This window comes from Mustela putorius, unplaced genomic scaffold, assembly GCF_011764305.1.
Source record: "Mustela putorius furo isolate JIRA1106 unplaced genomic scaffold, ASM1176430v1.1 tig00000139_pilon_pilon_pilon, whole genome shotgun sequence".
Lineage (NCBI taxonomy): Eukaryota > Metazoa > Chordata > Mammalia > Carnivora > Mustelidae > Mustela > Mustela putorius.
The window spans coordinates 6,642,931-6,658,766 of NW_025421293.1; the positions used below are offsets into that span (position 1 = coordinate 6,642,931).

Genomic DNA, 15,836 nt, shown 5'->3' on the forward strand with positions numbered 1-15,836 from the left:
CAAATAAACAATGATTTTTTTTTTTTGTATAAGTATGCCCCAAATATGAAATTAATGAAATTCAAATTTAATTTAACTTGCATCTTAGTATTTTTCTTAAAGACTTGTATTTATTTATTTGAGAGAGAGAGAGAGCGCGCACAAGCAGGGTGGCGAGGCAGAGGGAAAAGGAGGAAGCAGGCTCCCTGCTGAGCAGAGACTCCCATGTGGGGTTCGATCCCAAGACCCTGGGATCATGACTTGAGCCAAAGGCATACGCTTAACCCACTGAGCCATCCAGGGGCCCTTCCCTAGTGTTTTTTATTTGCCAAATCTGGAAACCCCACCTAATTATTTTTCTTAGAGACAGTGTGGACTAACGTGCGAGGGGGAGAGGGAGAGAGAGAATCTTAAGCAGGCTCCAAGCTCAGCACAGAGCCTATTGTGGGGCTTGATCTCAGGACCCTGAGATCACGACCTGGGCCAAAATCAAGAGTTGGACACTTGACAGACTGAACCACCCAGGCTTCCCAACCCTATCTGATCCTAACAAGCTTCCCCACAGATTCAGCCAGGTTTGGCCTAAATCCTCTATAATCCTTCAAGTATTTGAAGATAGGAATTCTGACCACCTGTATATTTCTTATCACCTCCCCATTCTAGACATCATGTCTTTGTTGATGCAGCCTAAGATAAGAAGCACTTTTGGCAGCCACAGGATAGTATTGATTCAGATCGTTTCGGTGATCATTGAAGACCCCTGAATCCTTCCTAAATATGCTGCGTCTCCATCATGTCTATCCTATTCCAATTTTAGAGAGTTTGCTTGGGATCTGGCTTCGGAGTGAGGGAATTTTCTCTGTCCTGTTCCACCTTCTTCAATGTTTCCATCTGTCCAGTCTAGTGAGTCCTTTTAGAAAATGACTCTAGGGGCGCATTGGTGGCTCAGTGGGTGAAGCCTCTGCTCAGGTCATGATCCCAGGGTCCTGGGATCGAGCTTCATGTCAGGCTCTCTGCTTGGCGGGGAGCCTGCTTCCCTTCCTCTCTCTGCCTGCCTCTCTGCCTACTTGTGATCTCTATCAAATAAATAAATATTTTTTTAAAAAATAAAGGAAAAAAAAGAAAATGACTCTATTTATGAGGCTCCCAGGTGCTGTCATCAATGAATCAGATCATCAGATTATCAGTGTTCCATCCAGTCAATGGCGAACATATCACATCAGACATAGGTGAAGACAGAGCCTTGTGGTCCTCCACTAAACGTGTCCATCTAATGTCATACCAACCCATGAATCGGCTCCCTTGGAGCACAGGTCAGTCTATCGACCAATTACTACAGTGCAGAATATTCGTTCCAATAACCACGATCAGTCTCTCTCCTTATGCAATTTCACAGCGATTCCATAAAAGATAAGGTCAGATGCCTCTCAGAGAGAGCTTGTGCCCGCAGTAACTCCCTGGTCTGCTGCCCCAGCACCTACAGCTTGGAAGGAAATGGGCTGCACATGCAGGGATTGTTCTGAGGGGCCCAGCCCCTCCTCTTGGTGCTCAGGGGTCATCCCTCAATGACCTATCTCTGATTCCTGCCTGGTGGCGCCGCCTGCAACACACCCAGTGAAGCTGGCAGAATCCGCCGTCTGTCCCAGTGAAAATCTAGATTACCCCTGCCCCTGTACCCATGTACCCTCTCTTTTCCTTCTTAGAGCCATTCCTGAAGGATAGCCCTCAGCCTTCTGGCAATCTTAGCCAGGTGTTCTCCTAGAGCTGGAGACAGAACTGCTGGGGACAGGGGTGGGGGCAGTCTGGAGATCTGAGTGTGCTCAGAACTGCTGCCACCAGCTTCCCCTCTCCCCTGCCCTCAAGGAGCTCAGGCCAACTTCTAGGCTGGGGAGCCTCCTCCATGTCAGAGGGGAAGCATGCCCGGCAGCATGGCTCAGAGCCTGGCTCCTTGGGCTCCCCTGGAGCCTAAGCACTTTCTCCCTATACCCTCCGGGGGCCTCTTCCATGGCCAGGGGCTGGGTAGGCTCTGGGGAGCCAGAATGAGGGGATCCCTCCCCTCAAAGGGCTCATGGTTCAGGAGATGGGATCAGATGCAAACAAGTTGAACTTCAGTATCTAAAGAGGTGAGGACAAAAGCTGGAGCCCAAATAGAAGGAATAGATAATGGCTCATTCTTCCTGAGAAGCCTGGACAGTTTCCCGGAGGAGGTGACATTTGGGCTGGACCCTGAACGATGAGCAGAAGCTCCCCAGTGGAAAAGAGAGGAAATGGAATTCCTGCACAGTGGAACTCTATGGGCAAGGGCCTAGAGGTGTGAGAGCACATGTCTGGGGACCGATGACCAAAGTCTGGGGACCGATGACCAAGGCTGAGGGGCTGGATGTTGGTTGCACCATGAGACGGAGCGAGAGAGGAGGTTGTCAGATAGTATAAGGCAAAATGTGAAGAGGTCTTGGACCCTGTTGAGGACTCTGCCCAGTATTCCTCAATCCCGCCTCCCACTGTAACTGTCTTCTATTGGTTCCACACAAGGGCATCGAGCTCCCCTGGCTCACTCAGGCAGGTCGCTGGCACTAGGAATTAAAGCTAGGCAGCCCTCTTGGGGGCGGCGGGGGTGGGGCACAGACCTGTGAGCCCTCGGGGCCAACAGTGAGTGGCAGGAGCTCTGGCCTGGTATCCCCAGCTAGAGGGGTAAGGGACGCCTTCGAGAAGGTGGTGATGCCTATGAGCAGTGACTCCGAGGACACAAAGGAGTCAAAAAGGTGTCCCAGGGGACAGAAGCACCAAGTGGAGAAGCCTGGACACCAGAGAGATGGAGAATCTGTGGCAGTGGGAGTGTGGTTACAGCGAGACCAGAAGGCAGGCTGTGTCTGACTTTAAGCGATGGGAAGCCACTAGAGGCTATTAGGGCATGACACAGTCTGGTGTGCTCCTGGACTGACTCTCAGGTTACTGATGGTGAAGGTGGACGCAGGGTGGAGGGCGGGGGGTAGGGGGAGCCAGGATATGGGAGGCAGAGGAGCAGAGTGAGGGGCTTGGATTTTGCTGGTGACAGGCATGGAAGCAATGTTGAGAAGACGGGCTAGGGAACCAAACTGGGTGACAGGTGGTGGGCCAGGGCAAGAGGGGTCTCCAAGCTCCACACATGTCCCTGGGGCAGGAGACCAACAGCCAGGAGGGTCACCCACGGCCAAGCACCATGGTCAAGGCAGGTGGAGAACAGGGCTCCCAGTGCTCTGTGTGGGGCTTGGTGAGCGTGTGTTGCAGGAAAGGCCCCATCCGGGATGTCCAGACTTGCCCAATCTCTTCTTCCCACCTCCCTCCACTCTTGCCTCTCTCCCATCCCACTCCCGGGGAAGGAGGCCTCCCTGTTGCTTAGCAACTAGCTGGAGCCTAGGAGAAAGGAAGTGGAAATAGCTGGAGGTGCCCCCCTCTGTCCAGATAGGTCCTGTCGGTGCACATGAGTGGGCTTGCATGGGTGCGTGTGCATACGCTACTCTGAGCCCTAGTGTGAAGCCAGGGCTGCCTACCTTCCTGGCCGGGCTACCTCCCAGATCAGTCTGAGCCTGCAGGAAGATGCGGTTGTCCTAGAAGGTCATGTCAGTGCCATTTTGGTCATATGTGCAGGAGCAGTGTTTCCAGAACAAAGGAGGGGACAGACCTGCAGGCTTCCCTCTGGACCTGGCCCACACCTGGAAGGCTGGCTTTGGAGACGTTGGCCAGATCGACTGAAAACGGCATGGGTGGTGGGACTGAGTCTCCCTGTCTCCTGCAGGGCTGCCTGGGACCCCATGCAGCCTGTGACCCCAGGGTGTTAGGAGGTTTAACTGAGACTGAAGGAAAGACAAAACTAACAGATTTCACCTGGGGCACCTGGCTGGCTCAGCTGGAAGAGGATGAAACTCTTGATCTCAGGGTTGTGAGTTTGAGCCCCACCTTGGGTATAGATTACTTAAATAAATAAACTCAAAAAAAAAAAAAAGACAATAAATTTTCCCAGAGACCGATGTAGTTGCCTGGGGCAAGTTACAAGCAGGTGTGCAAGCAGGGACCCAGGAACTGATACAAGGAAGAATGCATTGCCTGGGTGGTTACTAGGTCCCTGGAGAGGACTATTCTAAGCTCGCGGCCCTTGGAGGCCTTCTGGTCCAGCATCCACCCACTTTGCAGATGGGAAAGCCTGGTGTCCAATATCCACCCCCCTCCGCCAATGCCCTGAGGTGTGACCCAAAGGTGCTAACCTGACATCCGCCCCCGGCCTTCCGCAGCATGAGGGGAAGCGGATTAGAGCCATGAGTGGGCCTTTAAATCTCCAGGATTAACCCGCGCGCACAGGAGCTTAGCAGGTGGCCGAGAAGTGACCACCGCCTGGTGTCTGTCTCGCAGGGCCGAGGCCAGCCGCGATGTCCTCCACAGTCAACAACGGGGCGGCCAGCATGCCCTCCCCACCGGACGCGGCGAACGGCTTCCCGCAGCCCGGCGCCTCCTCGGGGGCCTGGCCGCGGACGGAGGAGGAGTTGCGCGCCGCCGAGCCGGGCCTGGTGAAGCGCGCGCACCGCGAGATCCTGGACCACGAGCGCAAGCGGCGCGTGGAGCTCAAGTGCATGGAGCTGCAGGAGATGATGGAGGAGCAGGGGTGAGCGGGCTGGGGGCGGGGCGGGGCGGGGGCGGGGCTGGGTGGGCGGGGCGGGGCGGGGCCGGCCGGGGCCGGGCGGGGCGGGAGGGGCTCGAAACCCTGCAGTCAGGCGGGGTCGGGGTGGGGCCCTTGCCAAGCCAGAGGAACTACATTAGTTTATTAGTTCATTCAGCCAATAAGCTGTCTTGAACGCCTGCTCTAGGGCGAGCTCTGAGCTACGCTCAGATTCACTGACGCCAGCGAGACCCAGTCCATGTCTTCCAGAAACATTCAGTCCCCGGGAGGGATGGGGAGGGGGAGTGCGGAGAGAAGTAATGAAACATCCATGACAAGTCTAGGTCTCAGTTTGCGCTTCTCTAAAATGGCTCTATCAGAGAGAGCGTATATTAATAAAAATAATTTTTTTAAAAAATTTATACCTAAAATGGCTCTGTCGAGCTTCCCGGACTCTGGCAAGCAGGTGCTGCAGCCAGGCACAAGAGCACAGTGGGCCCTGACTGGGGGTGGGGGTAGGGGTCCCGTGGAGGCTGTCTGTGGTTTCAGCAGAGAAGTCCCAGCCAGCAGCCACATCTGGAAGCTTCCGTTTTACCTGTGCAGTTCAGAACCAGTCACAGGGACACGCAAGGGTGCCGGTCACTGTGCTGGGCAATGTTGGGCCCCAGAGCCAGACTGGAGTCACTTCCTCAAAGACCATCCCTCACCCGCCCCCACACTCCCTCCCCATCTCAGAAGAGAAACAAGCATGTTTACAACCAGCTCCACCATAAAATAGATTAGAATCATGGTTCTGGGACAGGACAGGAGAGGGTCAAGTGCTTCAGGAGCTCAGAGGAGAGACTCTGAGAAAAGAAATTTGAATGGACCTTGAAGGATGAGTAGGAGTTCGTCAGAGCTTGTGCATTGATCAGTCAGTAAGGTTCTTTTTAGGGACTTGCCTCAAAAGTCCAGTGGAGACAGGACAAGCCTACTACGTGGAGCTGGAGGCAAAGAAACAGAATTAAGCTGTTCCCTTTTGTGCAGCTCCAAGAAAGCCGGTGGTCCCAACGTTCCATTTTGCATCTTCCCTGAGTATTTTGAAACTAGTGAACTGGCTGCCAAGGGAGTCAAAGCGGGGAGCAGGGCTCACCCATTAGTTTTTTTTTTTTTTAAGATTTTATTTATTTATTTGACAGAGAGAGAGATCACAAATAGGCAGAGAGACAGACAGAGAGAGAGATGAGGAGAAGCAGGCTCCCTGCTGAGCAGAGAGCCCTATGCGGGACTCGATCCCAGGCCCCTGGGATCATGACTTGAGCCGAAGGTAGAGGCCCAACCCACTGAGCCACCCAGGCGCCCCTCACCCATCAGTTTTGAACTGTCCGTGAACTGAGAAATCAGAAATGCCCAGTGCATTGGGGCCCCGAAGCCACATGGCGGCAGACGCCTGTGTCCCCAAAGTGCTTCCAAACCACTTCTTTGTGCATCCAGGCCTCCTGCTCTCCAAGAGGCAGCCAAGACATGGCTCACCATCACCAGAGAGCCCAGCATGACACCGAGGTTCAGAGACAGTCATTGGCTGCAAGCAGAGCCAAGGCTGGGCCTGGATCCAGGGTCCTCAGGGGACATCGGCCAAGCAGGGCCCCTGGGGCACGTAGACTTGGTTTCCATCTCCAGCTGGGGACCAGGTGGGGTTGGGGAGGGTCCCCACAGACAGCGATAAAAGGATGGAAGGCAGCTGAAGGCGGAAGGCAAGGAGGCTCCCAGCTGGCAATGAAACCCCATTTGATGAGCCGTGGATATGGACAGAAGAAATGAGATCCATTAGGGACAGGGTCAAGTAGGGGGTGGGAAGAGGAGAAGCTGAGGACCTTAATTCAACCTACAAATCCTGCTAAGTTGGGAGACTCAGGCCTTGAAGGGATTGTGAACAGGTGGGCACGGTCAGGGAACAGGAGGGCTGCCTAGGCCAGAAGAGGGCCAGCCTTCTATACTATATTCTCGGAAACTGCCCCCCTTGTCCTCCTGGAGCCCCACCACCTTCCTGAGCCCCCTCCCTCCCGCTTGCAAAGCCCCATCCTCTCAGGGAACTCCGAAGGCCCGCTCTCATGGCACTCCTCCCCTACTCAAGCCCCGCCCCCTTCCCCCGCTGAATCTCCTTCTCCTCCAGGAGCCCCCAGCCCCTCTCTGCATACAAGAGGGTCATTCTCAGATTCGGACAGCCTCAGGCAGAAGGGGATGGCATTGGCCATGTCTTTGATGCTGGCCCCCTAGCCTCGAGGACCCATGCCTCTCTGGGAGGCACCCACTAGGTCTCCAGTCAGGGCCCTTTCTCCCACCCAAGCCCTCACTCCAGGTGGTCCTTAGACAGGAGTCCCCCGGAAAGCTAGCTCTCAAGTCACCAGCCCCGCCACTCCCAACCCTTAGCAGCACAACTGCTCTGGAAGCCCACAGTCCAGGCATGAGCAAGCCGCAGCTCCTGGCCTAGGAAATAGGGAGCCGTTCCGAGAGTCCTGCGAGTTAGAGATGTTTGGGGCTCCCCCACCTCCGGCCAGTCCCGGGAAGGTGTTCCACCAGCCCTGGGCACCCTCGCTTGTCATGACATCCGGTCATTAATATCCATTTCCACAAACACTGCATGCGAGCTTATTTACCAGGTTCTCAGGCATTTGACAAATATTCCCACTAGTCACAGGAACACACATTCTTCGGCCCCATTAAAAAGCAATCCCTTCCCTAATACTGATGGATGGCCGGCTAATTCACTGGTGATTGATGCCGTCTGGGAGTCGCCTTCCCGGCAGCCTCCGAGGGCGGCCTGTACTCCCCGGAAGGCTAGGGCCGGAGCCCCAGGCCTGTGTGGGGTGCTGCTCCCACCCACCCCAGCCCCAACTCCCCGCCACACACACACCCACCTATGCCCCTTCCTTTGAGGACTCCCGGGGTGCACAGAGCATGGCTCTGCCCCGGGCCTTGGAGCCTGGAAGCTTCCCTTCTCCCTATTCTGTTTCCTCATCTGTCAAATGGGAAGAGGAAGGCCACCCACCGCCTCAGAGCTGCGGGGGAAGAACCAAGTAGTGGCGGAGAAAGTGACTCTGCAGGAACATCCAGGTCTGGGCAGAGACAGGCAGAATGACACATTTTGTACTCTGGGGACCTCCTTGAAAATGCAGTGTCTCCTTAACCACACTCCAACCTCAGAGGGTGGTCCAGGGAGCAACAACGAATTTGGCCTGTCCCTCCCTTGTGGTCCCTAGAGTGGAGGGGAGACAAGAGAGCCTGAGGGCTGGAGCAAGGGGGTGGGGACACTGAGACGGGTGTCGCCGTCCTCCCTGTCCCCAGTTCGTTCCCTGGCCAAGCCTTTGACTTTTAGTCTGAGACTTTGGCATGGCCGCTAGACCCCTGCATGGCCTTAAGTTGGCAGGTGCCGCTGCCCCCACAAGGAGTAGACAGTTTGGGCACCAGCTTCCTATCTCGGCCCTTGCCTCGAGGAGAACATGGAGAAGAGGCCCAGGTGATTCCCAACCTGGGATGATGCTGACCTGGCAGGGGTGTGGCATGGAAAAAGGCAGGGGGCCTAGGACCATGAGACCCTCTGTCCCTCCTGCTCTGAGACAAATAGTCCTTGGTCGTTACTATTTATTGAGCAGCTACTACGTGCCCCCCCCACACTGCACAAAGTGCTTTGTAAGCATCATTTCCCGCAGTCCTTACGACAGCCATGAAAGACAAGCTACTATCCCATTTCACAGATGTAGAGGCTGAGGCTAAGAGAGGTGTATGGACTCGTCCAAGGTCACAGAGCTAGGAAGTGGGGGTTGCCAGGACTCAAAAATAGGACAGCCTGGCTCTCGGCCTCTTCCCTTAATCGCTGTCCAACGTGGCCCCAGCTGAGGGTTGACCTCAAGAGGCTTGAAGGAGCAGGAGACTTGGAGGTAGTGGTTGTACCTGAGACCTCCTTGCCCAGCCCTGGGTCCCCAGCTTCTCCCAGCAAGATGTCCCGAGACATAGAGGGGTCCTCCTCATGCCTCCACGTCCATTCAGCCCAGCCCTTCCGGCCTCCCAATGACACATGCTGGAGTCTGTGAGCTTGCCTTGGACCTACCAGCTGTGAGCTCAGCCCTCAGTCCCTGTATGTGTTCTGCTCCGCGTATCAATGAAACCCTGACTTCTACTCCTACCTCCCAGCCTCCACAGATCCCAGGAGTCTGGGGAAATTGACCCTGGCCTGAAGCTCCTCCCATTCAACTGAGGATCTGGCCCAGCCTCGTTCTTGGACCATCTCCTCCCCAACCCCTCCGGGCCCAGGGCCCCGTGCCTAACGGCCCAGCCAGCCTGTCTCTCCCTCCCAGAGCCCTGTGAGTCAGGGGCTGGGCAGTACCAAAGGGCCACTACTATTTGTCTCTATGCCAGTGCCAATGACAAGCTGGTCTCCCGAGGGGGGCGGGGAGGAGCTCCTCCGTGCCTCCACTGCTCAGAACGCGCCACCACCCCTTCTTCCTGGGCACCAGGACAGCCCAGCTGAGCACTGCCCAACGAGCAAGGCCAAGGCACCTCCAACCAAACGCAGGTCTGAGGCTAACAGGGACTGGGGTGGATGTGAATGATCTAAGACCCAGGCTTGGAAGAGAGGGGCCCCTGCCCCAGGGAGGCAGGACTTAATCCTCCCGATGGTGGGCCACATCACAGGTGCTTGAACCTGCGGAGGGACAGACCTCAGCTGGGGTCAGGCGATATGTGGCTAAGAAGCAGCTTATGCTTCTCATGCAGGCCCTGACATCTCCAGCCGGTCCCCAGACCCCAGTCATCCTGCGTCCTTGATAGATTGTTGTCCGCTTCTCCCCTGCATCCTCATGGCCACTCTCTCCCTCCGATTGCACAGACCCCTGCAGTAGCCCAGGGCCAGCCTCCTGGCCTCCAGATCCCTCCCCTCCAGCCACGCAGCCACCATCCCTGTTGGATGTCCAAAAGGAACATCCAACCTGCGAACGGTTTGATGCGTCTCCATCACCAGCCACTCGTCTGTCTAAAAAAAAAAAATGTGGACCCCACGTTTGGCAGACAAGATGTCTGATGCTGGGGACACGATGGCAATCCAGACAGACAAGACCCCTGCCCTCAGGGATCTCCCAGGCCTGCGCAGGATACAGAGGAGTCAGTCACAGGTAGACTAGCTTGTGAGCCACCTGCCGGCCCCTGGAGGTACAGGTTGCTATGGAAACGCAAACGTGGGCACCTAACCTGGTGGGGGGGGGGTGTCCGTCCTGCTGTAAACATCCCATGAGTCACGCCTTTGTGCTTGGGCCATGACTATTTCCACAGGGTAAACCTGCAAGTTAATTTTATGAGTCAAAAGATGCGCTCCTTTTTTAAGGATTTTGCAAGGACTTGCCAAATTGCTCTCCCAAAAGGCCTGGGCCAATCCCAAATGCGGGTCGGAGAAGGGGAGGGAAGGTGGGAGGAGTTGAGGAGGGGCAGCCGTGGGGTCCCTGAAGGACAGCACCCGGCCGTTTCCATAGAAGCTCCACGCGGAGGCCTGGGCCTGCTGTGTGGACAGAGGATGGTGAACGGAGACAGGAAGGGAACCCGTTTGTATTTTGCCGCCGAATTTTCCATCTGGGATAATGACCTGTAACCCAGGAAGCGGGGGGAGGGGTTAAAGACCCTGAGATTCATTCAGGAACAGACGCCTGCTATGTGCCAGGCACAGGGCAAGGGGCTGGGTGAGCAAAGATTTCCCCCACAAGCCTGCCCCCCCGGGCAGTGCGGACACAGGCTGGAAGGGGACATTCCAGAGGAGCTGAGAAGCCCTCCAGAGCTGTGCAGGAGGAGAGGGTCGTGATGGACCCCGGGGCATGGAAGCAGGGCTGGTCCTTCTGGACTTTGGTCCCTAGCCTGAGCCCGGGCTTAGGTGAGTAAGGGGGAAGGGAACAGAGAAGTCAGGGCATTCATTCCAGACCAGACTTCCCCCACCTCCCGCGCCAGACGAGGAAGCCGTGGGTCTAGCTCTGGGATCTGGGACAAGCCACTAGGCAGCCATGCTCATGCAGAGGTCGGGATGATCTTGAGGCCTTCCCAAGGCCATTGTGAGGATCAGATGTCCTCGAGGCTAGGAAAGCAGACAAGGCCTGGATCTTCATTTCTCCCTTAATATGTCCCCAGAGAGCGCCTGTAGTCTGGCTGTGGGAGTGCGGGCTGCCGTGGGAGTGGAGGATGCCAGGGAGGAAGGGCATGGCCTCCGCTGAACCGTCTCCCCACCTCTAGGAACAACAGCTCCTTTAGTCCATTTGGTTGTTCGGCTAGTCGTTGCTTGTTTGTTTGGCTGGTGGGTTGTCTGGTGTGGTGCCAGATGGGTAGGGCTTGAGCGTCCCCAGCGCTGAAACCCTTGCTTGGTGCTGGGACCTCGGAAAGGTCCTTGCAAGCTGGAAGGTTCACCGGTGATGGGGGGGGCGGGGGCAGGCAGGCGGGGAAGGAAAGCCAAGAAAGCAGCCCTCACTGTCCCTGTGCCCCTACAGGTACTCAGAGGAGGAGACCCGGCAGAAGGTCAGGACTTTCCGGCAGATGCTGATGGAGAAGGAGGGAATGCTCGCCAGGGAGGACCGACCTGGGGGCCACATGTGAGTGCTCCCCTGCCTGGGAGCGGGGCAAGGGAGAATGTGAGTTCAGGCAGCAATGGGGTGCCAGAAGGGCCTTTCCAAGCTCCCTCTGGGGGCCGGGGCGGGAATGCAAGGTGGAGGAGAGGGCGTGCAACCCATCTACCGGAAGCTCCCGTCTGGCCCGGACAGAAATCAGGGACCACTGGGACCCCGGCATCCCCCAGAGCTCCGCTGATGCTCTGGGTTCTATCTATGGCTCAGCAGTGAGAGAAGCAGCCCAGAGCCCAACTTGCGGATCCTGCGCTATAAATCAGGGAAACCTAGAAATACTCTGACCCCAGGGGAGTGCCGCTGGTTGACAGTGTGGCCCCAGGCCAGTCCGTCTTCCCCAACTATTACCACCTGTAAAATGGGCCCCAGAGGAAACATGGCTTCTGGAAAGTAGGAACCAACCCACCAAATGCCATTGCTCGCGTGGCCAAAGTCTCATGGGTAACGAGAGCAAGGTCTCTGCTGGGGTCCCCTCTGGCACCTGTCAAGGGCCAGGAGGAGTGTACGGCGTGCCCCTGGGCATCAAACAGGGAAGTGATGGGGAAGCAGGTTTGTCTCGTGTCAGAGAACTGGGAACCACCTGAAGCCAGACGAGAATGCAGCAGGCTGCTGTAGGAGGATTGAGGCGGCCTGTCCAGGCCCGGGGGCGGGGGTCAGGGAATGGCTGCCCGAGCCCCATATCCGGCAGGCAGTGGGCACAGAGAGAGCATCATGGAATCCACCCAGCGGACCTTCCCCTTGCTAAGCCTGGGAGCCCCCACCCGGACTCAGGCGAGGTAAACGCTCCTGGCATTTCCTCCGCGGTGGGACTAACTTGGGGAGCAGGCATCTTGCTGAGGCCCTAAATCCCTGTCACCTTATGTCACACCAATGAAAAGGACAGCAGCTTTTGGGAGATTTTCCCGCAGCTGTTGTCGTAAGGACAGGCGGCATTGCGGGTGTAGACGGACCTGGGTGGGCAGCGGAGAAGCCCTTTCTTCTTCCTTCTGGCAGCTGAGGGGGAGTGTCACCTTACCTCACCTAAACCTCACCTCTCCGGCTCGGGGATGGGTAGGAGCAAACATGGCCAGAGCAGCCGAAGGCTCGTGGAGGGCTCGCGGGTGATCTGAGGGAGCCAGCCTCAGAGGCGATGAGGTCCCTCTCTCCGGCCACCCCAAACTCACAGCACCCTCGGCCACTCCTGTGCCCTCCCTTCGGTGATGCCCCCCACCCCAGGAGCAGGGCCAGGCCTCCCTCCCCTCCCCAGAGCTCCCGACAACCAGATCCTCCTCCAAACCAAGAGGTCCTGGCTTTCTGACCTGTGCCCCCTCAAATCAGCCGAGAGCTTTTCTGGAAGGTCATGCTTTTCCACACAGTGTGAGGGCGGGAGGCCCATGTGGACTTTCCTCGGCCCTTCCGGCAACAACCCTGCCATTCTCCCCTCTCCTGGGCTCCTCCCTTTTTTTTTTTTTTTTAAACTAAGACTTTTGTATTTCATTAACTTTTTTTTTTTTTAAGATTTTAGTTATTTATTTGACAGACAGAGATCACAAGCAGGCAGAGAGGCAGGCAGAGAGAGAGGAGGAAGCAGGCTCCCCGCCGAGCAGAGAGCCCGATGTGGGGCTCGATCCCAGGCCCCTGAGATCATGACCTGAGCCAAAGGCAGAGGCTTTAACCCACTGAGCCACCCAGGCACCCCTGGGCTCCTTCCTTTTAATGAAATTCCCAGCCTTCCTCAACTCCGCTTCTTCCTCCACCACCACCCTACCTTGTTTTCTCCTTTCTCAGCTGGATTTCCGTAGAGCATGTGGCACACATCGCTTCCACTTCCTTAGGCCACGGAGCCATGGTGGGTTTCCACACTATCATTGTGACCCGCTTACCCCGTGGCCACCAGAGCCCTACTCCTCCTGGCCTGTGCCTCTCTCTGCAGACCTGGCCTCTCTCTGGCAGGTGCCATCCCTGGGCTTCCCCTTCTGGAAGCTTCCTTTTCCCTTGGCTTCCAGGATGCATCTCTGTGTCCCCCTCCTCCCCCGGGGGGCTCTCTCTGTGTCTCCTGCTGCTGCCCCCATCCCAGATGTTGGGCCCTTCCCTCCACTCCCTGGCGGGGGACCTCATCTCTGTGCTAGCTAGGACTGCCTCCTATGAGCGGGTGACTCTCCAGTCTTCTCCAGTCGTCTTGATCTCGTCTTCCTTTAGATGAAGGATTGATGCATTTAAGAACAGGGGATGGGCTGGGAAATCTGCCAGAGTGTCCATCATCAGCAGAAATGTGCTTGAGGGTCTGTGCTGCGAACCTCCCCCTGTGCTGGGGCTAGGAGTAGGGAGAAAGAGGGGGGCAGGTGAGGCCACCCCCACCCTCTGCAGCCTGAAACCAGGAATTAGCAGTAACTCCTGACCAGAAGAGACAACAGCGTGGCCCCTGGTACCCCTTAGCCCTCAGGCCTGTGTGTGCTCAGTGGGGGAAGAGAGAGGCGGGCTAGGGTGTTCAGTCGGGAAGGGTCCCTTGGAAGGGGCAGTGTCCGGAAGACTCGGGGGTCAGGGAGGACTCCTGTTCTGGAGACAGAGGAGAACGTAGCCTTGGCTGGGTCCTGGGACCCACTCCTGTGTTCAAATACATTGAAGATGAGATCTTTATAGGTTTGTTTACTGCTATCTCCTTGGGGCCTAGAACAGTGCAGCCTGCCTGATTCCCCCTGAAGTCTGTTTCCTCCTCTACATGGGGAAAGAGACGGGGCCAGAGGCTTCTCTTAGCTCAGACAGCCCCAACAGTGTGAAAATAGCACTCTGGTGACTACAGCAAGCCAAGGAGTCTGATGGCTGACTGGAATCCTTGAAGGCTGGAGGGGGCGGGGGGCGCTAGCTGTTTGCCGTGCTGAACCCAAGGCCCAAGGCAGAGAGGTGATAGGGAGCTGGTGACAGATTGGTCCTTGCCTTCCTGCCGAGCTGGCCTCTGAGCAGGCCTCACTTCCTACCTCAGAGTCTGGGGTACTGGAGGGTGAGTGTGGGCTCTGGCACCGGACACCTCCCCTGTGTAACCTCTAAGCTCAGTGTGAACCCCCTGGGCCCTGGATCCCAGCTCCGCCACACCCCAGCTGTGTGACGTGGGCAGGTCCTTGACTTCTCTGGGCCTTCACTTCTTTATTTTTTTTTAAAGATCTTATTTATTTATTTGACAGACAGAGATCACAAGTAGGTAAAGAGGCAGGCAGAGAGAGAGGAAGGGAAGCAAGCTCTCTGCTCAGCACAGAGCCCAACACGAGGCTCAATCCCAGGACCCTGGGATCATGATCTGAGCCGAAGGCAGAGGCCTTAACCCACTGAGCCACCCAGGCGCCCCAACTTCTTTATTTACACAGTGGACCACCCAGCCATCCCTGTCCTCATGCCTCTGGCTTCCTGCCCCTGGGACCCCAGCCCCTCATACACCAGCCTTTTGAGACCTGGAGAAATCACATGGCCTCTTAGAGTGAGGTGACAAGGCCAGGGCCAGCAGAAGGGTCACCACACTGAGAGGAAGTGGGGAGGGAAGTCTGATTTTCACCCATTATGGCACCTCCAACTCAAGAAAAGAGTCTCAAAGGGGCCGAGTCACTCCTAAAGCTTTTTGTCCCCAGGGATCTTTTTTCCTTAAGGTAATGGGCTGGTCTGAGTGACAGTCTCTTGAGACAGACCCCCTTGGGTCTAGTCTCCACACTGGATACGGGACATCCACTCCATAGGTGATGGGAGCCAGTGGAAGGTTTCTGAGAGGTGTGATGTGGTCAGACTGGTATCTGGGGGCTTTCTTCTTGGGAAGAGGAATCAGAAGGGGAACCCGGCAGGGAGATCATGGGGCAGCTGGCCCGCTAATCGGGAAGCAAGGTGAGAGAGAGGAAGTCCCAGAGACCATGAGGGAGAACTCACCTTTGTCCTTGGACACTGGTCTACCTGGGGAGCCTGTTTTGCTGCAGAAACCCTCTGTGGCTCCTCCGTCCCCATCCACACAGCCAAGGCTGGACTCGGGAGGCCCAGCACTAGAGGCTGTCCGCACTCTCAGCCCAGCCTGGCGCCCCACTCCCAGCCTCACACAGCAGCAGCCCGACCTGCTGGCAGATCCCAGGTCCCTCCTGCACGCCCTCCTGTCCAAGCCTTTGCTCCTCCTGGCCCCTTCTGCCCTCGGTTCACATTCACCCCATGCGCCCGGCCTGCATCTAACAACCACTTTCCTAATATTCTCAGGATAAAAGTAAAACCTTCTCCACCTTGGAATCCACACAATGCTTTCTTACTTCTAGTGCTGTCAGTTCTTCTAGTGGCTATCGGTCCGTTTTTATTTTTCCCTCCCTCGCTCTGATAGACAACCTTTAAGAATAATTGCTTTCATAGTTACGTAACAGGACAAAATGCTTGGGAGGGAGAGGGTTTATGGAAAACAATATTCATAAGCTACTCCCTCACACAGTGAGCAGATTCCAGTGTTTTGGGTTTGTTGTTGTTGTTGTTTTTTCCCTGTGTATCTAATTTTCTGCATCCAGCCACGTCTCTGGACCTCATTATTTTATCCATAAAATGGGAATATTAACGATGGTACCCATGTCACAGACCTGTTCTGTGCATTAAATGACTAAATGAGATAA

General features: G+C 56.2%; 1 protein-coding gene across 1 annotated transcript in view; it reads left to right on the top strand.

The window, feature by feature from the left end:
- SRRM3 (serine/arginine repetitive matrix 3) overlaps positions 1–15,836 on the top strand; it is a 55,671-nt gene that overhangs the window by 16,234 nt on the left and 23,601 nt on the right. Inside the window, exons 2-3 of the mRNA XM_045074982.1 lie at positions 4,366–4,615; positions 11,107–11,208. Coding sequence (XP_044930917.1) covers positions 4,383–4,615; positions 11,107–11,208 — 335 coding nt within the window. The 5' untranslated portion in view covers positions 4,366–4,382. The remainder of the gene's footprint in view (positions 1–4,365; positions 4,616–11,106; positions 11,209–15,836) is intronic.